Source organism: Somniosus microcephalus, chromosome 3, assembly GCF_052327205.1.
Source record: "Somniosus microcephalus isolate GS21.2 chromosome 3, FLI_Smic_1.0, whole genome shotgun sequence".
Classification (NCBI taxonomy): Eukaryota; Metazoa; Chordata; class Chondrichthyes; order Squaliformes; family Somniosidae; genus Somniosus; species Somniosus microcephalus.
In genome coordinates this window covers 353,677,887-353,703,184 of record NC_140989.1, presented here as the reverse complement: position 1 = coordinate 353,703,184, position 25,298 = coordinate 353,677,887, and the positions used below count along the sequence as shown (strand labels likewise).

The 25,298-nt window shown below is 48.8% G+C and overlaps 1 protein-coding gene across 1 annotated transcript in view; it reads right to left on the bottom strand.

Moving 5' to 3' along the window:
• Positions 1 to 411: 411 nt before the first annotated feature.
• LOC147122352 (uncharacterized) overlaps positions 412 to 25,298 on the bottom strand; it is a 304,503-nt gene continuing 279,616 nt past the window's right edge. Inside the window, exon 5 of the mRNA XM_085983414.1 lies at positions 412 to 2,098. Coding sequence (XP_085839540.1) covers positions 1,885 to 2,098 — 214 coding nt within the window. The 3' untranslated portion in view covers positions 412 to 1,884. The remainder of the gene's footprint in view (positions 2,099 to 25,298) is intronic.

Sequence of the window (25,298 nt, the reverse complement as noted above, 5' to 3'; positions counted from 1 at the left end):
GTGCACGAATGAAGGTCAAATGAGTTGAAACTTAAAACGTTCATACTTGAAGAGTATTGCGTGGGTTTGCCGCTTTTCTTTGGGCTCCGATTGTTTACGCTGATTTGCGCCCATTTTGTGTTTGAGCGTATTCTAATAAGATTGGGAGGCTACTTGGGGTGTAACGTGACATCGGCAAAATGGGAGCGACATTGGGCACAGCTTGGAGTCTAACTTCCGTGTTGTGCCCACGGAGGAAACTCCAGGCCCAGCTAACTCAGCACAGGCCTAAAATGTAACCCTGGGTCTGTATAGTGAACCCACTGAACCCATCGGATTTTGTGCATTCTTACATAGGGCTTTGTACACGGAGAGTAGATTCTACTCCTTAGCAAAGCATCGTATTTGGATGCCCTGGCCAAAAAAAAACCCTATGGGATTCTAGAGGCCTTGCAGATTTTGGAAGCACTTCTATAAGAGTTTGCAAGGCCGACCGTAAATACCAAACAAATTTCATTCAGGTCCCATAGGTTCTACAAGAACCCTATTAATTTAATAGACCCATTTAAAATCCTTATAGCGGGCTCCTTTTACTCCGACAAAAAATTAATTTACCAGCGCTCTAATTAAGAATCATGCAAGCATTTGGTACAAAGTCCTTATTATGTGCAAGTATTACATTTAAAGTAGCAGCAAAGGTTAACTGAAGTGTACATCAATTACTGAACTATACGAGATGGGGAAATATATCCGACTGCTGCAGCGCGATTTATTAAGACGACACTTGTGGCTCCTCTGCTCCCTTCCTGCAGTCTTCAACCCGATGAGCCTGATTCCTTGCCGAGGCAAGGCTCCCCCGGTTGCACGTCTCGAGTTTCTCCAGTGGCTTTCTGTGCAAGCATTCGGAGGCCCCGATGCAGGAAATGAAATAATCCAACACTCGTACAGACATGAAAGTGCCCATCTGGCACACAGGGCTATCTAGCTTCGAAAGCACAGTCTCACTTTTGTCCTTGCTTCGCAAAAAAAAAGAGGCAAACAGAGCGAGAGCCGCACGGATTTTCTTTCTCTCGTTTATGTACAGTGTTAGCATGGAGCTGACAGACACCAACATTTGTGAACACTCAACATGTTTGAACGACGTTCCTTTGTCCGCTAAGTGTTTTCCAGATTTTTTAAAAACTTTAAAAAAAAAAGTAATGTGCATTTTTTTTTTACAGAAAGTGCTATTATAAGATTCAGACTCAGCAACACTGCCTTAGTGCAGCCCACAGAGCCATTGATTTCCAGAGTGCAAACATGCTAATAATACATTTTAGAAGCAAAGAAATAATTAACTGTGGGGAGCTTTACTGCAAAACCTTAAATGGCAGGACGATTTATGTTGAGTTTAAGAGTCTCCTTCTTTCTTCCCTTTTGTGTTATTGCATTCTTGCCCTTCAGCACCCACCCAGGCCCTTTCAACGACAGTTAACCTGCAAATATAGAAGGCAAGCAAGCTTGGGCAGGTTTCCTATTTCTCATAAAAAGTCCTTGCCCAAGCTGTCCCACGATAATTGCTCGGTTGTTTTATTTTCGATATTTCTTTTCCTCCAGTGCTACTTTCTTTTTTCACTACTCGCTTTCCCTCGGAAAATGCAGCCGTCGGGTTCTGTGGAACTGCCTGGCTGATGATGCCTCCTCGATCCAGCGCGGTTCCTGCAGAGCTTTCGACTGTCAGACCCTCCCTCCCGCCCATCCCCAACGGGCAGCCAGAATGCCAGCAGGAGGGAAGTCTGCCCATTCCAGAAGCTAAATGAGTCACCGAGAGTCAATCTGTTTTCCTTTGCCACCGGGGGGTGGTGGGGGTGGGGGTGGGTGGGGGTATCCCCGGGTCTTGGCCTCGCCTGTGCTGTTCTGCTCTGCTCATACACACAGCTCCAGGCTCAGGCCCTTGCTCGGCTTGGCTGCCTCCTGCTTGCCTGCTTCCATTCTGCTCGCTGCAGCTGCTGTTGGGCTTTGACCAGCCAGCCACAGAAGGTTCACGCCTCTGTCACATTTCTCCAAACTTCTGCCCCTGATGGAGAACGAGGACATTTTGGCTCTGTTGTATTTGCTGGAGCAGCAATAGACGAGAGTCCTGGAATAAAACACACGCATGCCTTTATTTAACAGAATAACTCAAAACAAAACTTTGGTGAGTGTGCTGCAGATGCCAGCGTACATATTGCACAACGGTTATAAAACGTGTGTTCTGCAAAATTACGACCCGCCATAAAAATTAACTAACGTGTATATATTTATCATATTTTAGTAAGTGCTGGACTACTGAAAGAAATCTGCCGATGTAATTTTGTTTACTGCTAGCTGCAAAGATGTACATGCAGACAGATGTTAACTATTCGTGGACTGCCTGTGACAACAATCTTCTTGATCGCAGTTCTTTGTGGTGTTTGTTCTATTGTGTCGCTGCAGGTTCTGCACTGGTTCCAGCTCACAACAACAACTTACATTTATATAGTGTCTTTAACATAGTAAAACATCCCAATGTGCTTAACAGGAGCATTATCAGGCAAATATTTAACAATGAGCCACATAAGGAGATATTAGGACAGGTGACCAAAAGCTTGCTCAAAGAGGTAGGTTTTAAGGAGCATCTTAAAGGAGGAGAGGTAGAGAAGCGGAGATGCGTAGGGAGGGAATTCCAGAGCGTAAGGCTTTGGCAGCTGAAGGCATGGCCGCCAATGGTAGGGCGGAGGAAGTCGGGGATGCACGAGGCCCGAATTGGAGGAACGCAGTAACGCTGGCCATTTAGACGTGGCAATCATGTAGTCCATTACACAAACCATATGAATTAGTCCTGTATATTTTTCTACTTCGCTAATAAATCCTATAAGGAATTCAGGAGAAACGTCTTTACCCAGAGAGTGGTCAGAATGTGGAACTCGCTTCCACAATGGGTGGTTGAGGCAACTAGCATAGATTCATTTAAGAGGAAGCTAGATAAGTACATGAGGGAGAAAGGATCAGAAAGCTATGTTGATCGGGTTAAATAAAGGGTACAAAGAGGCTCATGTGGAGCATAAACACCGGCATGGACCTGTTGGGCCGAATGGGCTGTTTCTGCGCTGGAAATACTATGTAATACTTTGTAAGGCTTCTTGTTAGAAACATGCAGAAAATGTTTGGAACTGCTACAGGAACAAAATGTCGCATGTGTTTAGAAAATTGAAAGGGATTTTCAAATGGTTAAAGGTATTGCCCAGTTCGTACTGAGCCGTGCAGCCAAGGAAGATCTTGGGCTCGATCCCTTGACAGTGCTGAGTTCGCTGATCTTAGCTAGGGCACTCGTTGGGGGTCATTGCAATTGGCCTCAGCCCCTCCTGGCTAGAGAAGAGAAAAATCTGCCAGGGCTCCCTGCCCTGATCATTATCCAGTGATGCCCAGTTGAAAAGTGTACGTGTGTGGATGTCGGATGAGAATAACATTGGGCTTGGGTATGATGACTGCCGACACTGCTCCCTGTCTAGCATCACACATGAAGACGAGCACTTGCAGGAAGATGCCAGAGAGCTGTAGCACACTTGGAGAACTGTAACCCAAGAAGAGTCAATGCCTTCAGCAGAGGAGCAAGAAAGAAGAAAGAAAGACTTGCACTTTATGTGGCACCTTACAACAGTTCTCAAAAACACCTTATGGAGGCAAACAACAGCTGGCCATTTTGCACACAGCAAGATTCCACAAACAGCAACAAAATGACTGGCTAGCTCATTTGTTTTTGGTTGAGGGAAGAATGTTACTAAGGAAACCATGACTACTCACTGCTCTTCTTCCCATTGGAGCAGACAACAACAACAACGTGTATTTATATAGTGCCTTTAATGTAGTAAAATGACCCAAGGCGCTTCACAGGAGCGTTATCAAACAAAATTTGACACCGTGCCACATAAGGAGATAGTGGGCAGGTCAAAAAGGTAGATTGAAGGAGCGTCTTAAAAGAGGAAAGAGAGGTAGAGAGGTGGTGGAAGGGAATTTCAGAGTTTAGGGCCTTTGTAACTGAAGGCACGACGGCCAATGGTGGTGTGATTAAAATCAGGGATACGCAAGGGGCCAAAATTGGAGAGCACAGATATCTCAGGGGGGTTGTGGGGGAGATTACAGAGATAGGGAGGGGCGAGGCCATGGAGGGGTTTGAAAACAAGGATGAGAATTTTAAAATCGAGGTGTTGCCAGATCGAGAGCCAATGTAGGTCAGTGAGCACAGGGGTGATGGGTGAACGGGACTTGGTGCGAGTTAGGACACGGGCAGCGGTGTTTTAGATGACCTCAAGTTTCTGACAGACTGGGCCTGAGTTTAACCATATCCGGAAGACGGCACCTCCAACAGTGTAGCATTCCCTCAGTGCTGCACTGGCGTGTCCGTCTTGATTATGTGCTCAAGTATTGTATTGGGACATCATAACCTTCTGATTAAAAGATGAAAGTGCTACTTGTTGTGGCAAGCTGGCACAAAGGGGGGAATAATAGGGAGAAAGTTGAAAAAAAACTAATTGAGATAAATAAAGCTTACAAAAGGAATCTTTAAGCAAGGGTTGAAAGGATTTGAAAAAAAACTTTATTGACATTTAAATCCATGGCTATATATGAGACACTTAACAATTCTAATCACTATTAAGATTTTATGGTACAATTAGAATGTTGGACGAGTTACTTTCAATTGAAGTGAAGCCGTTCCACACTTAATGCTCAGTTCTTTCTTGTTTACGAGAGAAATATTCTAGAAAACAATCCCCTGTTCTCAGGACTCGTGAAGTGTCTCTAAAAAGCTAATTTAAGAAAATGCATTGCTTGCCTGCCCCATTTTTGTACGTTTCTTTCTCCATCACATTATGGACCATTTCTCAGTCAGTAGGCTGGGCACCAGGATTCCGCCAGTGTCACCACCTGCGAACCATGTTCACATAGTCATTCAATTCTGCTCTCCGTCTCTCGGAGAGAAGTGCCTCGGATGGGGTTGCCACCATCGAGACTGTGGCAGCTGAGATCAGGACTTCCCATGTTGGCAGTTCTTGCGGGGGTTGCGGGAGGAAGAACCTGTGCTCTTTGTGCCAGTCCTTGGTGCAGCCCATTGGTGCACTACTGCCCTGTGCGAAAGGTTTGCCCCTTTAGAAAACGCTTCTCAGATAGGTTTTCTTCCCTTCATCGCCATGCTGCATATCATAGCTGGGAAGGAAGATGGGCAGGAGCCCTGATCCCAGCCCTCTACTGATTCGACTGTGCAATCAGTTGCTAGGGAGCATGCAAGATGGTCAGAAGGTGCCTCTCCCTCTGTTCTTTTCTACAGTCCCATGAAAAGCACTTAGCATCAGCTTAGGACTGTAATATAATAATGTAGTAATGGTATAACTTCATAATGAATATAACAGGGAGCACGGTGTTCTGGGATCATTAGCTGCTAGAATAGGTTATCCGCGTGCTTTGTTCAGTACAGCCAGTCTGAGAGACATTCATCCTGAAAATCTATGGACCGGTGATCCTGGTATTTACGCTGGGATTGTGCCTGCTGGGAACATCCACCGCTGACCCCGTCAAACTTTCTGGGATCATGGTGAGATTAGCGGGTCCAAATAGCGGGTGTCCGCACCATGTGGTGCCCGCCATATAAGAGAAGCCAGAATGTCAAGCGCTGGTGCCCAGGACAAAGGAACTTGTAGCTGCCCTCTGTGGCTCCCTTATAAAAGGAGGTCGCTTTAAAAGTGACCTTGATTCCACCGTGGATTCTCAAGGAGTCCCCACATTCACCACTGGCCAGGGGAGTTTTCCTAGTCTGACCAGATGTACCTCCAATGACTCTATGCTGGGTCGCTCGGAAGCCCCGGGGTTCAGGGACACCTGCAGCAGGACATCACAGAAGGCTGTGGAGGCCAAGTCACTGAACATATTTAAGAAGGAGATAGATAGATTTCTAGACACAAGGCATCAAGGGGTATGGGGAGAGAACGGGAATATGGTATTGAGATAGAGGATCAGCCATGATCGTGTTGAATGGCAGAGCAGGCTCGAAGGGCCGAATGGTCTACTCCTGCTCCTATTTTTCTATTTTTTTTCCCTGTGTTTTCTATGTCCCGATTCACGACCCGACCCCCTTCATGATGATGGCCTTGTAAGGAACAGGGCCTTACTCACACTGGTTGTAACAATTGAATCAGCGCATGTATTTCCTGGAATAATGATCTTCTGAGTTCCGTCTGGTTACGGTTTCTGCAATCTATTATAAACAGCTTGGGTGCTTGCTTTGGGGACTCTTTCCAAATGCTTCTCCAAATGTTCTACCCAAATGTCACTCAGCAAAGCATAGTGGGAAGTAAATTTGTAAAGAGCATCTGCTGTTGTGGAGGTTAATTGCTAATACAAATCATAAGCACATTATGACATTGCCCACAGCCTCCTGTACACTTGGTCCTGTACTCTCTATCCCTTTCACATGATAACTCAGAATTCTCAGCTTCTCTTAGTTAAAAGTGCTCCATATAAATTGACTTGGAAGTTCGCTTACAACAACAACAACATACATTTATATAGCGCCTTTAATGAAGCAAAATGTCCCACGGCACTTCACAGAAGCTTAATCAGTCAAAAATTGGCACCGAGCCAAAAAAGGAGATATTAGGATGGCTGACTGAAAGCTTGGTCAAAGATGAGGTTTTTAAGGAGGGTCTTAAAGAAGGAGAGAGCGAGTTGGAGAGGCGGCGAAGTTTAGGGAGGGAACTCCAGCGTGTAGGGCCTAGCTTAGCGTGAGAACTGCCCTCTTGAATGGCACTGAGTATTTAATATTGTCTGCAGCTTTCATGTTTCTGCGCTTACATGTTTCTTTTTACATCTTTGCATATTTTTGATGGTGACTATTATAAAATGGTTCTGACATTCTTTTATGAGTTGTGGGCGTCGCTGGCAAGGCCAGCATTTATTGCCCATCCCTAGTTGCCCTTGAGAAGGTGGTGGTGAGCCACCTTCTTGAACCTCTGCAGTCCGTGTGGTGAAGGTACTCCCACAGTGCTGTTAGGGAGGGAGTTCCAGGATTTTGACCCAGCGACGATGAAGGATCGGCGATATACTTCTAAGTAAGGATGATGTGTGATTTGGAGGGGAACTTGGAGGTGGTGGTGTTCCCATACGCCTGCTGTCCTTGTGGAAGAGGTCGCGGGTTTGGGAGGTGTTGCCGAAGAAGCCTTGGCGAGTTGCTGCAGTGCATCTTGTAGATGGTACACACTGCAGACACGGTATGCCATTGGTGGAGGGAGTGAATGTTTAAGGTGGTGGATGGGGTGCCAATCAAGCGGGCTGCTTTGTCCTGGATGGTGTTGAGCCTCTTGAGTGTTGTTGGAGCTGCACTCATCCAGGCAAGTGGAGAGAATTCCATCACACTCCTTACTTGTGCCTTGTAGATGGTGGAAAGGCTTTGGGCAGTCAAGAGGTGAGACACTCGCCGCACAATACCTAGCCTCTGACCTGCCCTTGTTGCCACAGTATTTATGTGGCTGGTCCAGTTAAGTTTCTGGTCAATGGTGACCCCCAGGATGTTGATGCAGATATGAACAGATATTCATTGGTATTGACCCTTAGATTAGTGGCAGCTTCAGGGAATCCCAGGCATCCTGAGCCTGCCAGCTCTTTACACGCCTTACTGAAACAAACCCTCATTTCTAATGAGATGTTGGACCGAGAGTCCCCATCTGTGTGTTCAGGTAGATATTAAAGATCTTTTTTATGGGTTTTTTAAGGCACTATTCGAAGAAGACCAGGGAGTTTTCCTGGTGTTCTGGCCAACATTTCTCGCTCAACCAACACCACCAAAAACAATATCTGATCTGTCTGTTTACCACCCAAAGTGGTGAAGGTGAAAATGACCCCCCAAGTTTCTCTATCCTTTCCTCTTAACTCCGTCCTCTGACACTAGGCCTCTGCTCAATCCCTCCTCCTGATGTTGTGCTTGAGATCAGGAATTCATCACGTGTGGAGTCACTGGCACCAAACCTCATCCTAGATCTCTTCACGGCAGACCGCACATAATGCCCCCGCTCTGCATTGGTATTGATAGATTTGATTTTCTGCCCAAACAATGTCATTGCACCAGCTCCCCTAGTGGCCTAGTGAATAAAGGCACCGCCCAGCGTAGCACTAATACTTACTGACCAGATGAGCCCAGGTTTAACTCCTGGTCTGATTGGCGTTTGCAGAGCTCACCGTGGCAGCACGGTGGCATAGTGGTTAGCACTGTTGCCTCACAGCGCCAGGGACCCGGGTTCGAATCCGGCCTCGGGTGACTGTCTGTGTGGAGTTTGCACATTCTCCCCGTGTTTGCGTGGGTTTCCTCCGGGTGCTCCGGTTTCCTCCCACAGTCCAAAAGATGTGCGGGTTAGGTTGATTGGCTATGATAAATTGACCCTTAGTGTTAGGGGGATTAAATACGTGGGGTTATGGGGATCGGGTGGGATATGTGTTGGTGCAGGCTCGATGGGCCGAAATGGCCTCTATCTGCACTGTTGTGATTCTGTGATTCTGTGAATCGGGCAACAACTGGCATGCTACAATTGGCCACAGTTCCCTTGGGGTAGGGAGGCTTCTGTTCATGATAGCTATCCAATGACGGGTCTTGGAAAGCGTGTGTGCGTGTGCGCGAACGCGTATATCTGTGTGTTGGAGTTGAGAAAGGAGAGGGTCAGGTTCAGCTGTGATGACCTCGATGACTGCCAACACATTGCCCAAGTTCATGCAAGGAATGGCTACAGTCGCCTGTGCCAGTCAACCAAACCCAGCAAAACGTCGCTGCTTTCAGGTGAGTTGGGGAGAAAAAGGGGAAGACAGTTAGGGGAAAAAACACATATTTCAGCCTCCAATGGGTTAAACCTGCCTGTGAAGTAACTGGATAAGACTCAAGATGGTGCAAACGTTCTGATTCAAAACATAGCAATGTCCTGCCTGTGGTGCACCTTAGAGCATGTGCTGACTGTGATTACTTTTCAACTGTCTGACACATCCACTAGTTGGTGGGAAAGGCAGCAGGATAGGTGTAAAGAGATGAAATTTAATGAGCCCAACAAAATACAAATTCAGTCCAACGCCTTGCATGAATTTCCAAGATGCCTGGCGGTGGAAGAGAGGTGGACCTGCAATTCATGGGCGTCAGAGCGATGGTATTCAATACATTTTTAGGGAGGGGGTACAAGTGGTCAAAGCACTGTACACATGGAGAGCAAGACACCGATTGAAGCAGGTTGATCCAAATGCCCCTACTTGACTTTTCCTTTTCCCTCTGTTTGCACGCAATGATTCTTTGTTTTAGCGAAGGCCATTTGAATCCAAACCCCGTTATCCATTAATGAAAGCAAGTCAAATTGTCAGATGGGGCACCAACATGAAGGAGCAATTAAAAAAAAAATCTGTATATGCCACTTTAGATAGCATGGATATGATTGTGTTCAGTCCCACATTATGTAATTGACTGTTAATAGCCTCTGCAGTGGTCTAGCAAGACACACATTTGCACAAACAATCACTACTAAAGAGAAGGCCCACCAACGCCTTCTTAGAGGAAGGCCTGCGTTGGTGGTAGAGAGGTACCACCAACGCTGCCTCCGCAAGATCCTGCCAATCCATTGGCAGGATAGGCGCACCAACGTCAGTGTTCTTGCTCAGGCCAACATCCCCAGCATTGAAGCTCTGACCACGCTCAATCAACTCCGATGGACGGGTCACATTGTCCACATGCCCGATACGAGACTCCCAAAACAAGCGCTCTACTCGGAGCTCCGGCACGGCAAGAGAGCCCCAGGTGGGCAGAGGAAACACTTCAAGGACACCCTCAAAGCCTCCTTGAAAAAGTGTACCATCCCCACCGACACCTGGGAATCCCTGGCCCAAGACCGCACAAAGTGGAGGAGAAGCATCCGGGAAGGCGCCGAACACCTGGAGTCTCTTCGCCGGGAGTAAGCGGAAGCCAAGCGCAGGCAGCGCAAGAAGCGCACGTCAACCCAAGCACCCCACCCACCCGCCCCTTCAACCACCGTCTGCCCCACCTGTGACAGAGACTGTAGGTCCCACATTGGACTCATCAGTCACCTGAGAACTCATTGTTAATGTGGAAGCAAGTCATCCTCGGTTCCGAGGGACTGCCTAAGAAGAAGAGAGGAAGGCCTCCTCAGGGAAACTAGGGATGGGCAATAAATGTGGCCACGTTAGCATCACCCACATCCTGAGAATAATAAAAAAAAGAGACAGCTTTTTTCTTAATTTGTTCTCGGGATGTGGGAACACAAATTTAAATCAACATTTTTACCCAACCCTAGTTCCTTTCAGAAGGTTGGTGGCGGGTCTTCAAAGCTCTCATTTGTACAAATGAATGGCCTCCTAGGAGAGTCAGCCACGTGGTGCGGACTAGAGTCAAGTGTAGGCTCGACCTGGCAGGCTCCCTACCCTGGAGGACATCAGCGAACCGGCTGAGTTTGTACAACAACCTGGCATCTTTCGTGGTCATTTGTTTTTTCCGGTGCTCGCCCACAAATGACCAGACTTCAGTTTCACAACTTGCCATGGAATGAACCCAAACTCATAACCTCCGAGTTACTAGTCCAGCGCCGTACACTGGAATCCTCCTGAAACGGCACGGGCACAGACTAGACCTCATGGTCCCATCGTGGTGCCAATTCAGAAGAATGCGGGCACAAATCACAAATCGAACCCTCCCTGGAACTGCCTGCATTCTCCTGTACCACCAACCGCATCCTGTCTGCTACCAGAACGCTGTTCAGTGAAAAACAAAGTCTGCAAATTTTGTGCTTATTTGACATGTGCATGTAATTAATGTATGTACGCGGAATTTGTTTTCAAGACCTAAATTAATACTACAATTATGGAGCCAGCCAGCAGCGTAAGTGGTGCAGCTCTACTCAATTCGTACAGGAGGATTTGCTTGCTGAACTCAGATTACAGCGCAGGGGTTGAGTGTACAGGTACAGGGGGCATTTTTCCATCGCCAGAATGCCGTTGATGGCAGGCGCGCCATACTCTCGCTGTCGATACCGCTATCTAACATGAAGCAGGCCAGCCCTGCAGTTCCGGCAATGTCTGGGACATAGCTTTTCTCGATTCCCCTCGAGCAGAAATCGGAGGCATGGAAAATCAAGTGGCTCATCCTGTCACCCCCCCCCCCTTCCGACGGGGGCAGTAAAAAAAGGAAAGGGGGAGTGCGAAATTCAGAGGGCACGGGTCTTGACACGAGCTTCACTCTCCCGGACTCCCAACAATGTCAATGTTGTGGGAGATTCCAAATCGTTTCCATCAGGATAGCTAGAATAAAGTGGGATCCATTCAGGAATATGACAGGTTGGTACAGCAGCAGCTTTCTAAATTTGGCTTGAATTTGAATAAAACCCATCTGCATAATTTACGTGGTGTTATTTAATTCAAATTCAATCTAAATTAAATGAGTCCATGCAAATAACATTAAGAAAATGAGCAGGAAATGAGTACCACAATTCACTGTTGTTAACCACTGGTCGACTACACTGTGTTTATTGAATATTATTGGGAATTGCTTTTTATTTTTAACAATAATTGCATGTTCGGCTCTTAAAATAAATCTTTATTGTGCCGTTCTGTTATCAAAATTGGCAGGCACTCAAAGTGAAATGATCTTGAACTGAGTGAAGGAGTGACCTCCTAAACATTCAACGGCCTCGGCAAAAATCCCAGCTCCTGATGGCTTAGTTGGCAAAACTCAGTCCTGCAAATCAGAAGGTATCAGGCTGGATTTCTGGGTCTGCCCTGAGTTGGCTGATCTCAGTCAGGCTGGCAGCAGAGGGGCTATAATTGGACTCAGCAGCTCTGAGCTCGGGAGTGGAACATCAGCTAGGGGATAGTCAGTGACCCGCCTTGGGAAGTGTCCACGTGAGGCTGGCAGGTACGGACAAGATTGAAATAACAACAGAAAATACTGGAAAAAACTCAGCAGGCCAGGCAACATCCGTGGAGAGAAATTAGAGTCGATGTTTCGGGTCAAAACCCTTTATCAAGACTAAAGAGGCACAGGGAATGAAATAGATTAAGAGGCCAGGCTGGGAGAGAACAAAAGAGAAATGAAGAGACATTAAGAGGTATTCAAAACGAGATGAGATGGTGATAGGACTAGTGGAGACAAAAGATGGCATTTCACACCTAATGAGCACTTGGTTTGAGTATAAAACAAGACTTTAATCAACTGTTTCAAAACCATGAGATTCTAGTTACATCACTAGTTCCTGGTTACAGAAACATCCTGAGCAAGCTGGGCCCACGCCCGAGTATTTATACTCCTTGGACGGTGCCACCAGCTGGCCGCCCAGTGTTACTTCACGAGTCATCTCTTCATGAATGATAAGATTCATGACATTTCTTATATCTAGAAAAAGGGAAGGCTGAGGGGTGACCTAATAGAGGCCTTTAAAATTATGAAGGGGTTCGATAGGGTAGACATAGAGAAGATGTTTTGCATGCCCGATACGAGACTCCCAAAACAAGCGCTCTACTCGGAGCTCCGACACAGCAAGAGAGCCCCAGGTGGGCAGAGGAAACGCTTCAAGGACACCCTCAAAGCCTCCTTGAAAAAGTGCAACATCCCCACCAACACCTGGGGATCCCTGGCCCAAGACCGCACAAAGTGGAGGAGAAGCATCCGAGAAGGCGCCGAACACCTCGAGTCTCTTCGCCGGGAGCAAGCGGAAGCCAAGCGCAAACAGCGCAAGGAGCGCACGTCAACCCAAGCACCCCACCCACCCGCCCCTTTAACCACCGTCTGCCCCACCTGTGACAGAGACTGTAGGTCCCGCATTGGACTCATCAGTCACCTGAGAACTCATTTTTAATGTGGAAGCAAGTCATCCTCGGTTCCGAGGGACTGCCTAAGAGTTTCCACTTGTGGAGAAGACCAAAAGTAGGGGTCATAAACAACGGACCCTGTAATTTTTTTGTGGCCCATTCAAAATACCATGCATGCGTGGTTTTTCTATTTAAAAGCCAGAAAGTCGACTGCGCGGGACCCCTGGAGTGCTGCGTGGGGCCCCTTGAGCATTGCACAGGACCCCTGGAGCACTGCGCGGGACCCCTGGAGCATTGCACGGGACCCCTCGAGCATTGCACGGGACCCCTGGAGTGCTGCGCGGGACCCCTCGAGCAATGCACGGGACCCCTCGAGCATTGCGCGGGACCCCTGGAGTGCTGCGCAGGACCCCTCGAGCACTGCCCGACCACACAGCTTAAAGGTCATAAATATAAGACAGTTACTAATAAATCCAGTAAGGAATTCAGGAGAAACTTCTTTACCCAGAGAGTGGTTAGAATGTTTCAGCTTGCTATCACAAGGAATAGCAGGCCCCGGGCCGTCGGACCGTGGAGCCGGCGATGGTGAGGAGGAGGCCGTGGCGACCGGAGCATTCACATCCCGACGTTGTGTTCGGCGAGTCGGGCGGAGGCAGCGCAGCGCAACGAGCAGCAGCAGCAGCCACGACGTCCCGCTGCAGCACGTCGGCCGGCAGCTCCATGGCGGGAAGCTCTCAGTCTGACTGGGAGGAGGGGAGCCGGGCATGGCGGCCAGAGGTCGGATCGGGAGCGGGAAAGCAGGCCACCACTTGGAGCCGGCAACAGTGAGGAGGAGGCTGCGGTGACGAGGACGGAGTGGCTGAGGGACATTGTGCTCCCACTGCCACTGGAAGCCATTGTATTGACTTTCTGAACGCGGCGCTGTATGAATAGCTGACGCGTCCCTACGGGGAGTAAGCATTCCATTGTAATTGTACTGGTTACATATGGCAAATAAAATTGAATTGAATTGAGTAGTTGTGGCGAACAGCATAGATGAATTTAAAGGGAAGCTCGATAAGTACATGATGGAGGAAGGAATAGAAGGGTCTGCTGATAGGGTTAAGTGGAGTAAGGTAGGAGGAGGCTCGTGTGGAGCATAAACACCGGCAAAGACCAGTTAGGCTGAATGGCCTGTTTCTGTGCTGTAAATTTGCTGAGTTATTCTCCCTTCTTTCATGTTTCCCACACTGAGGTCTTTCGTCCTGGTTAGGAGAGTGTCCTGCCTCTCTCGGTAGCACCAATGCTTCTTCTGGCTTGCCTTGTGGGAGATGCTGTGGACATTTTTTTCTTTGGCTTGCAACATCCTTTATTCTCAGTTCGGTCTCTGAGAAGTTGATGAAAGATCGTGCATGGAATGGCCAGCTACAAACTGCAGTAGTGGCTGGGATTTTACGGAGTGAATATTGACGCCACTGTGTCAGCCAATGAGTTGGAGGTGGGGCGGGACTCGTGGTTTTAATTTACAGAAGCCTAGAAATTGGATATAGCCATGAAACGGGCCATGTAAACTGTGCTACCTCAAAATGGTCTAGGTAGCACGCAAAATTCGTGCCCGCAAATCCACGTATGTGCAGTCAATGGCGCCCTGCACCATGGGGAAGCCCGCTATCCTGGGAAAGCCACATGTGTGCTCATCCTGCTTCTTTCTGCTCAGACAGAAGACAATGTAATCCCTTCTCGTGGTGTAGAGAGCCTCAGTGACCTCCAGGATGCAGCAATGGACGGCGAACTGTGAGATGTTAGCTATTTCTCCTGCTGCAAACTGGAAGGATCTGCTGGTGAAGAAATTGAGGGCCACAGTGACCTTGACTGCCACTGGGAGTGCCGTGTTTGCCCAGCTCTCAAGCTGCAGGTCTGGTTGCAGGAGGTGACAAGAGTTCTGTGACCACCTCCTTGGTGAAGCGTAGCCTCCTAATACACTGCTCCTCGCTTAAATAGATATAAGAGAAGTGCTCTTGGAAGAACCTAGGTGGGTAAGGCCTCCTGTTGAGAGCCCTCCAGGCTCTCCTCCTCCCTCTGTGTGCATCTTCTCGTCTTCTTCACTGCCTTCACTCCCTCTGCCGAAGATACTCAAGTGCGAGGGGGACTGCCAGTAGATCCCCCATGACTGTGAGCAAGTGTTGTGAGCAGAAGACTTGAAATGATAATAAAAGCGTTCTCCACTTGCACCAACATTCCCTGTTACCTTAGAACCTTGAAAGAAAATAAAGCTGCTGGAGTTGCAGGAAGTTGCACCGAGCCAGTCAAACTGAACAAACATGTCAAGTGCAACTGATGGCTGATGATCCCTTTAAATACAGCTGCTGGAGCCTCCTTCCAGATTGTCAACGCTTGCTCAGCTTGTTGTAGTTAAGGCATGTCAATAAGTGGAGTGGCGAAGTCCAATCTAGCAGATCGGGCGTCGAGTGAGCGTTGCACACTCACTGACATCATGATCTGCTTAATTTCAATGACTTTTGAGATTGCTGCTTTCCACAGCACTGCCGGCTACCCCAAAATTTTGGCCGCAGCAGGACCCACCACCAGCTGGCGGAAGAGCAGCGACCGCCATTTTTTTGCCCAATTATAGCGTTAACAGGTGGCGATAAACCACCCAATTTCTAGCCCAGAGTCTCCAAATTCATAGAAACATAGAAGATAGGAGCAGGAGTAGGCCATTTGGCCCCTCGAGCCTGTTCTGCCATTTAATGAGATCATGGCTGATCACCCAAATTCAGTACCCTGTCCCTGCTTTCTCCCCATACCCCTTGATCCCTTTAGCCTTAAGAAATATATCTAACTCCTTCTTGAATACATTTAATGAATTGGCCTCAACTGCCTTCTATGGTAGAGAATTCCACAGGTTCACCACTCTCTGGGTGAAGAAATTCCTCCTCATCTCTGTCCTAAATGGCTTACCCCTTATCCTTAGACTGTGATCCCTGGTTCTGGACTCCCCCGCCATCGGGAACATCCTTCCTGCATCTAGTCTGTCTAGTCCTGTTAGAATTTTATAAGTTTCAATGAGATCCCCTCTCATTCTTCTAAACTCCAGTGAGTACAAGCCCAATCGATCCAATCTCTCCTCATACGTCATTCCTGCCATCCCAGGTATCAGTCTGGTGAATCTTCGCTGCACTCCCTCCATGGCAAGAACATCCTTCCTCAGATAAGGCGACCAAAACTGCACACAATACTCAAGATGTGGTCTCACCAAGGCCCTGTACAACTGTAGCAAGGCATCCTTGCTCATGACGGAAACTACAGCAAACAGAGTCTCCCGAGGACAGCAGGATTATTTCTTCAGCAGAATACAGCAAGTGGAAGATAGTTAATAATAGAAATCAATCCCAGTTGCTTGCAGGAGTGAGGTGACCCAGCCTTGTAGTCTGTGGCCTTGTGCAGACATACAGCCCTCAGACCGTGCTGTTCCTTGATGCTGTCTTTTAAAAGTAAAGCTTATTCACCATGTAAAATTTTACAGAATAAAATGGAAGAGCTGACTTCAACACATTAGCAGTAAACTTGTACAATGCAATGTGTTAAACCACCAGGGAGCACTTGACATTGATGAGTTATGAAATCCCTCACATTCATTTAATAAAAGGTGGTTTAATGTGCAGGCTTTTGTACACACTGCATTAAGACATTCACCAAACACTGAATTTACAGGATACTCACAGTGATTGAGAAACTATGACTGTGTTGTGCTTTTTATTTTGGTTTGAAGTTCTCCTTAAAGAAGAAGGAACGTTTAATGGTTCAATTTTCAAACTCGGGTCCGTGGACTATATAGAGTCCCATGCCAGTATCAGAGTACCGCCGGTCATCACATTTCTGCATTTGTTGACCCGTGAACGTGTTATTTCAGTTCTAAGTATACTGTAAATGTTTTCTCCACTGGTAGCATTGTTTGCCTTTAGGCGATTGACCCTGTCTTCAGCAAGTTAAACAAGGGGATCTCTGGGAGTGTGTCAATATTGACAGGGGTCACATAGAATCATAGAATCTTACAGCACAGATGGAGATCATTCGGCCCGTTGTTCCTGTGCCAGCTTTTTGAAAGAGCTGTCCAATTTAGTGCCACACCCCAGCACTTTTTCATAACATAGAAACATAGAAGATAGGAGCAGGAGTAGGCCATTCGGCCCCTCATGGCTGATCATCCAAATTCAGTACCCTGTCCCCGCCTTCTCCCCATATCCCTTGATCCCTTTAGCCTTAAGAAATATATCCAACTCCTTCTTGAATATGTTTAATGAATTGGCCTCAACTGCCTTCTGTGGTAGAGAATTCCACAGGTTCACCACTCTCTAGGTGAAGAAATTCCTCCTCATCTCTGTCCTAAATAAGGCTTACCCCTTATCCTTAGACTGTGACCCCTGGTTCTGGACTCCCCGACCCAGCAAGTTAGTCCTCTTCAAGTACATGTCCAATTGCCTTTTCAAATTTCCTATGAAATCTGCTTTCACCACCCTTTCAGGTAGTGCGTTCCAGATCTCAACAACCCTCCGTGTGAAAAATTCCTCCTCATTTCCCCTCCAGTTCCTTTGCCAATTATTTTACATCTGTGATGTCTAAGTCAAAGAGGTGGGTTTTTAAGAAGGGGCCTAAAGGAAGAGAGGGAGATAGAGAGGCAGAGAAGTTTAGGGAGGGAATTCCAGAGCATGGAAATCTGACTTAAAAAAAATTCCAACAATATTTTTATTATACTAGTCACACTCTTGTGCATTACAGACAGGAAGTCAAGAGTAGGCGTAGTCTACAGGTGAAGCGAAGTTAGACGGCGGAGTATAATGGGACCAGGCCTTGCGAAGGAAATTCAGTCCTCATTTTAATGTCATACATTCTATTGTTAGCTTTCTATAATATTTGATGTTATATTATTATTTATAATCAAATACTGTAGTAAACTTAGGGCAATTTGGGAAGCAGAGAAGTTGAGTTGTTGGGAGTGTAAGAGTTTCTCCCCAGGAGAGGCTGAGGAACTGGGGATATAAAACTGAGCTGCTACAGTGCCACCACTGGTGGGATGGTATAATTACTGCATGACCAGTTAGACAGTTTTTATTATAAATGTGGACACAGGAATTTATAATGGACAAAATTGGCACAAATGTGTGACAAAAACACAACGAGAGGAAGTTAAGGTTTTGTAATCAGGAAATTCTTGTGAATGCAAGATTTTTAAATATATTTTAAGGTTTTTTTTAATAGGAAAGACTGAACAGGCTGGGGCTCTTTTCTCTAGTAAAGAGAAGACTGAGGGGTGTCCTGACAGAGGTCTTTAAGTTTATGAAAGGGTTTGATAGAGTAGACATGGAGAAAATGTTTCCACTTGTGGAGAGTCCAAAACTAGGGCCCATAAATATAAGATAGACACTAATAAATCCAATAGGGAATTCAGGAGAAACTTCTTTACCCAGTGAGCCTTCTTCTCTTCTTAAGCAGTCCCTCGGAACCGAGGATGACTTGCTTCCACACTAAAAATGAGTTCTCAGGTGACTGATGAGTCCAATGCGGGATCTACAGTCTCTGTCACAGGTGGGGCAGACGGTGGTTGAGTGGGTGGGTGGGTGGGGTGCTTGGGTTGATGTGTGCTCCCTCCGCTGTTTGCGCTTGGCTTCCGCTTGCTCCCAGCGAAGAGACTCAAGGACCTCGATTTTCAGTGTGCCGTGAGGCGGGCTTTTAGGCGTGCGGGGGGCTAAAATCCCGAATTCGGGGGTCCCGAAACCATCCCGCCCAAAACCCGCCTCCACGTAAGTTTCAAAGGAGGCAGGTACCCGCCCCGCACTGGGACCCGCCGACCCGAGGCGGGAAGGGATTAGTGCCAATTAACTGCCTGTTAACAGGTAGTTAACAGGCAGTTTTTAGCCTAATCCCTATTTTGAGGGGTGTCATATGGATTCCCGACGGCTCCAAACCACGCCAGGTTAGAGCAGGTGGGTCGTCAGGTTGAAGGACTTGGAGGGGTCACGATGTCGGTGTACAGGTGAGTGATGGGTGCATGAGTGCAAAGGTAAGTGTGTTTGGTGTGTCCAAAGCGTGTAAAGAAGTTTAAATTACCTGTACTTACCTTAACAGCCTTTCTTCCTCTAGGTTTCGAGAGTCCATCACTCAGTCGGTACTGAAAGCAGAATGGCTGCGATCTGTCAAAAGTGACAGCCTTCAGCTTTCATTGCCGGTGAGAGTTCTAATTGAATCTGCGTAGAAGGACTCAGGTTAGAAGTCAGACTGTCAGTGTTTGACAGCTTCAAACAGCTGTGAAACACTGATATTTCATCGGTCAAGACGTCTTGACAGATGAAATTTCAGTCTGTGACGTCACCTGTTGCCGGGTGGCCCTTAATTGGCCTGCTGAGCCCGCTGGGCGGAATCAACAAGGTCAATCAAGGGAAAATCGCGTGGATTGGCCGGACGTCGATGTAGGCGGGACTAAAACATGAAAGTTGTAGTCCCGCCTCCTTCCCGACTGCTGAATGAAAATCCAGCCCAAGATGTTCGGTGCCTTCCCGGATGCCTCTACTCCACTTTGTGCGGTCTTGGGCCAGGGATTCCCAGGTGTCTGTGGGGATGTTGCACTTTTTCAAGGAGGCTGTGAGGGTGTCTTGAAGCGTATCCTCTGCCCACCTGGGGCTCTCTTGCCATGTCGGAGCTCCGAGTAGAGCGCTTGTTTTGGGAGTCTCGTATCGGGCATGCGGACAATGTGACCCGTCCATCGGAGCTGATCGAGCGTGGTCAGAGCTTCGATGCTGGGGATGTTGGCCTGAGCGAGAACACTGACGTTGGTGTGCCTATCCCGCCGATGGATTTGCAGGATCTTGCGGAGGCAGCGTTGGTGGTACCTCTCCAGTGCTTTGAGGTGCCTGCTGTACATGGTCCATGTACAGCCACTCACCCAGTGAGTGGTTAGAATGTGGAACTCGCTATCACAAGGAGTAGATGAGGTGATTAGCATAGATGCATTTAAAGGGAAGCTAGATAAGTACATGAGGGAGAAAGGAATAGAAGGATATGCCGATAGGGTGAGGTGAAGAAGGGTGGGAGGAGGCTCCTGTGGAGCATAAACACCAGCCGAATGGCCTGTTTCTGTGCTGTACATTCCATGTAATTCTATGTAAAATGCGAGGTTATCCACTTTGGTGTCAAAAACAGGAAGACAGATTATTATCTGAATGGCAATAGATTGGGAGAAGGGGAAGTGCAACGAGACCTGGGTGTCCTTGTGCACTAGTCGCTGAAGGTAAGCATGCAGGTGCAGCAGGTCATTAAGAAGGCAAATGGTATGTTGGCCTTCGTAGCAAGAGGGTTTGAGTACAGGAGCAAGGATGTCTTGCTGCAGTTGTACAGGGCCTTGGTGTGGTAAACCACTGTATTGTATATTGCCACCTCTGGGTGGCGCTGTGTATGGAGGCATGCCTCAGCTGACTCCACCCACCACTGTGTGGGTTTCGTTCAGACTTGTTCAGTCACTCACGAAGAAGCATGGTCTCTTCTTAGCTAATAAAAGCCTTATTCATCTCTTCTTTCGACTCATCATCTCTTCTTCGACTCACCACCTTTTATGAAGTAATTGATAAGCGTATCAATTTTATTAGCTAAAAGTTAAATGGCGACACCTGAGGAGCAACAACAGCAACGGATACAGCAGACATTGCTGAGAGCCCTCAGACCACCACGCCTGGACCTCGAGCCTCAAGATGTGGGTGCATCAGCCAAGTTTGAACACTGGCTGAGCTGCTTTGAATCCTTCCTCGCAATCTCACAGGTTACAGAGGAGGATCACAAACTGAAAATTTTGACCGCCCAGGTGAGCCATCAAGTATATATGCTAATCCGGGACTCTAATACGTACGTGGCGGCCCTCGAGCTACTAAAAGGGCAATATACGCGCCCAGTGAACACAATTTACGCCCGACACCTCTTGGGATCCCGCAGGCAGCAACCGGGAGAATCGGTAGGGGCATTTGCACGGGCGCTACTGGCACTCTGCAGAGACTGCGATTGTAAAGCGGTAACGGCTGTGGAGCACGCGCAGGGACTCGCCTGTGATGCCTTCGTCAGGGGCCTCCAGTCAGACCACACCCGGCAGAGACTGCTAGAAAGCAAGGAACCCGACCTGAAGACGGCCATTGCCCTTGCGCTCTCGTTAGAGGAGGCCCACCGAAACCTCGAGGCATACCCCCGTAACGGCGCCGAGACATGGCAATCGAAACCGTGGGACACGGGACCGCCGCCCCCGGCACCAACCGCTGCAGCGACCCAACCGAGACAGCAGCCTCCGGTAAGAACTGCTTCGATGCCCAGTAACCAGGCCCAAAAATGCTATTTCTGTGGCCAGTTAAAACATCCCAGAGCGCACTGCCCAGCTAAGACAGCTACCTGCTCGGGCTGCGGGAAGAAAGGCCATTACGCTAACGCCTGCAAGGGGAAGCCAGCCAGCAGCGCAACGTGCGGGCCGTGGGAGCAGCCATCCTATCCGCCATTTTGTGTACCCCCGGCCGCATGGCATCCGCCGCCATCGTATCCAACGCACTCAACCGCCATTTCGTCACCGGAACCGACCACCGTCTCGGCGGATGACTATAGTGACTCACTAAGCCACATACTGGCCTCCGTGACGCTGGATCAAGGCCACCCTCACCATCTATCCAGCTCCATGATGGATATCGCGGTAAACGGCCGCGCCACCAGTTGCCTGATCGACAGCGGGAGCACAGAGAGTTTCGTCCACCCCGACACGGTACGTAGCCACTCCCTCACGATTCTGCCAACGCACCATCGCATTTCTATGGCGTCCAAGTCCCAGTCAATGGACATCAGCGGCTACTGTGTGGTGACCCTGTCAGTAGGGGGCACTGAATATCAAAAATTTAAACTGCTAGTCCTGCCCCGTCTTTGCGCTGCCGTCCTGCTAGGGTTGGATTTTCAGTGCCACCTTAAGAGTGTCACACTAGCATACGGTGGACCCCTCCCCCCACTCACAGTCTGCAACCAACAACTTTTAAATCGCCCGCTGCAAACCACCTGCAGCCTTTCCACATTAAAAGTCCCCCCCCCTCCCCTGTTCGCTAACCTCACCCGCGACTGTAAACCCATCGCTACCAAAAGCAGGCGGTACAGTGCCGGGGACAGAGCTTTTATCAGCTCTGAGGTGGAGCGGCTCTTGAAGGAGGGCATTATCGAAGGTAGCACTAGCCCCTGGCGAGCCCAGGGTGTAGTCGTTAAAACCACTGCAAAACGCCGCATGGTAATCGACTACAGCCAAACCATAAACCGGTACACCCAGCTGGACGCGTACCCCCTCCCTCGCATATCTGATATGGTCAATCAGATTGCGCAATACAAAGTATTCTCCACCATCGACCTTAAGTCAGCGTACCACCAGCTGCCCATCCGCCATGAGGACCGCCAGTATACTGCCTTCGAGGCAAACGGCCGCCTCTACCACTTCCTTAGGGTCCCCTTCGGCGTCACCAACGGGGTTTCGGTCTTCCAAAGGGAGATGGACCGAATGGTTGACCAGAACGCGCTGCGGGCAACCTTCCCCTATTTGGATAACGTCACCATCTGCGGCCACGACCAGCAGGACCACGACGTTAATCTAGCAAATTTCCTCCGTACGGCCCAACGGCTGAACCTAACGTACAATAAGGAAAAATGTATGTTTCACACCAAGCGCCTGGCCATCCTCGGCTGCGTGGTGGAGAACGGAGTCATCGGGCCCGACCCCGACAGAATGCGCCCCCTAATGGAGCTACCCCTTCCCCACTGCCAAAAAGCACTGAAGAGATGCCTGGGGTTTTTCTCCTACTACGCCCAGTGGGTGCCCCTCTATGCAGACAAAGCCAGGCCCCTCATCAAAGCCACCTCCTTCCCCCTGACACCAGAGGCGTGTGCAGCCTTCACTCTTATCAAGAACGATATCGCGAAGGCCACAATGCACGCGGTGGATGAATCCATCCCCTTCCAAGTGGAGAGCGATGCCTCCGACTTCGCCCTAGCCGCGACCCTTAACCAGGCGGGCAGACCCGTGGCCTTTTTCTCAAGGACCCTCCAGGGCCCCGAGACGAGACACTCCTCCGTCGAAAAGGAGGCCCAGGCTATTGTCGAAGCGGTGCGTCACTGGAGGCATTACCTGGCCGGGAAACGATTTACCCTGCTCACTGACCAGCGTTCAGTAGCTTTTATGTTTAATAATAAGCAGAGGGGTAAAATCAAGAACGACAAGATCTTGAGGTGGAGAATCGAACTCTCCACCTACAATTATGATATCTTGTATCGGCCAGGGAAACTCAATGAGCCCCCAGATGCCCTATCACGTGGTACATGCGCCAACGCGCAGAGTGATAGGCTGCAGTCCCTCCACAATGACCTCTGCCACCCGGGGGTCACCAGGTTTTTCCATTTTATCAAATCCCGTAACCTGCCCTACTCCATCGAGGAGGTCAGGACCATGACCAAGAGCTGCCAAATCTGCGCCGAGTGCAAACCGCACTTCTATAGGCCGGACAGAGCAAGCCTGATCAAGGCCACCCGCCCCTTCGAACGCCTGAGCGTCGATTTTAAAGGGCCCCTCCCCTCCGCTGACCGCAATGTGTACTTCCTCAACATAGTTGATGAGTACTCCCGTTTCCCCTTTGCCATCCCTTGCCCAGACATGACCAGTACCACGGTCATCAAGTGTCTGAATGACATCTTCGCTCTGTTCGGGTTCCCCAGCTATATACATAGCGACAGGGGCTCATCGTTCATGAGCGACGAACTTCGGCAGTACCTGCTAACAAGAGGTATCGCCACGAGCAGGACCACCAGTTACAACCCCCGGGGGAACGGCCAGGTGGAAAGGGAGAACGCGACGGTTTGGAAGGCAGTCCTCTTAGCACTAAAATCTAAGGGCCTTCCGACCTCCCGCTGGCAGGAGGTCCTCCCTGCAGCGCTTCACTCCATTCGGTCACTGCTTTGTACTGCCACTAATGCGACCCCTCATGAGAAAATGTTCGTTTTCCCCCGGAAGTCTACATCGGGAACCTCGCTACCGGCATGGTTGACTTCTCCTGGGCCCGTCCTACTGCGGAGGCACGTGAGGACGCATAAAACGGACCCCCTGGTCGAGCGGGTGCACCTCCTACACGCCAACCCCCAGTATGCCTGGGTGACATACCCAGACGGGCGGGAGGACACGGTCTCCATACGAGATCTCGCACCCTCGGGTACCCCTGAATTACCACCGTTATCCCCCTTACCACCGTTATCCCCCTTACCACTGTTATCCCCCACCACCCCTCCCAACCCAACCCCTGCAGACGGCATGCCAAAGCCCCAGGAATCTTCGCCAACCACCCAGACACCAGACCCGACGTCGGATGCTGCAACACCACCGCCGCCACCACGACGATCAGGACGTCAGACAAGGCCTCCTGATAGACTTAACTTGTAGTACCCTTCACCCCGCCGGACTTCACATTAAACAAGGGGTGAATGTGGTAAACCACTGTATTGTATATTGCCACCTCTGGGTGGCGCTGTGTATGGAGGCATGCCTCAGCTGACTCCACCCACCACTGTGTGGGTTTCGTTCAGACTTGTTCAGTCACTCACGAAGAAGCATGGTCTCTTCTTAGCTAATAAAAGCCTTATTCATCTCTTCTTTCGACTCATCATCTCTTCTTCGACTCACCACCTTTTATGAAGTAATTGATAAGCGTATCACTTGGTGAGACCACATCTTGAGTATTGTGTGCAGATTTGGTCGCCTTATCTGAGGAAGGATGTTCTTGCCATGGAGGGAGTTCAGCGAAGATTCACCAGGCTGATACCTGGGATGGCAGGAATGGTGTATGAGGAGAGATTGGGTCGATTGGGCTTGTACTCACTGGAGTTTAGAAGAATGAGAGGGGATCTCATTGAAACTTATAAAATTCTGACAGGACTGGACAGGCTAGATGCAGGAAGGATGTTCTCGATGGTCGGGGAGTCCAGAACCAGGGGTCACAGTCTAAGGATAAGGGGTAAACCATTTAGGAGAGAAATGAGGAGGAATTTCTTCACCCAGAGAGTGGTGAACCTGTGGAATTCTCTACCACAGAAGGCAGTTGAGGCCAATTCATTAAATATATTCAAGAAGGAGTTGGATATATTTCTTAAGGCTAAAGGAATCAAGGGATATGGAGAGAAGGCAGGGACAGGGTACTGAATTTGGATGATCAGCCATGACCGCATTGAATGGCGGAGCAGGCTCGAGGGGCCGAATGGCCTACTCCTGCTCCTATCTTCTATGTTTCCATGAGCCATTACTTTGTACGCAAGGCACTCCCTGGACCTTCCTTCCCCTTTAAGAAATTAAGGGTAAGATATATTGTAGCCTCAAAGTCGTAATGTAAGTGACAAATTCCCTGTAACATTGTCGCATAAAAGGAAGAGGAAGGAAACCATAAACTCACAATATTATTTTTCAGATATATAAT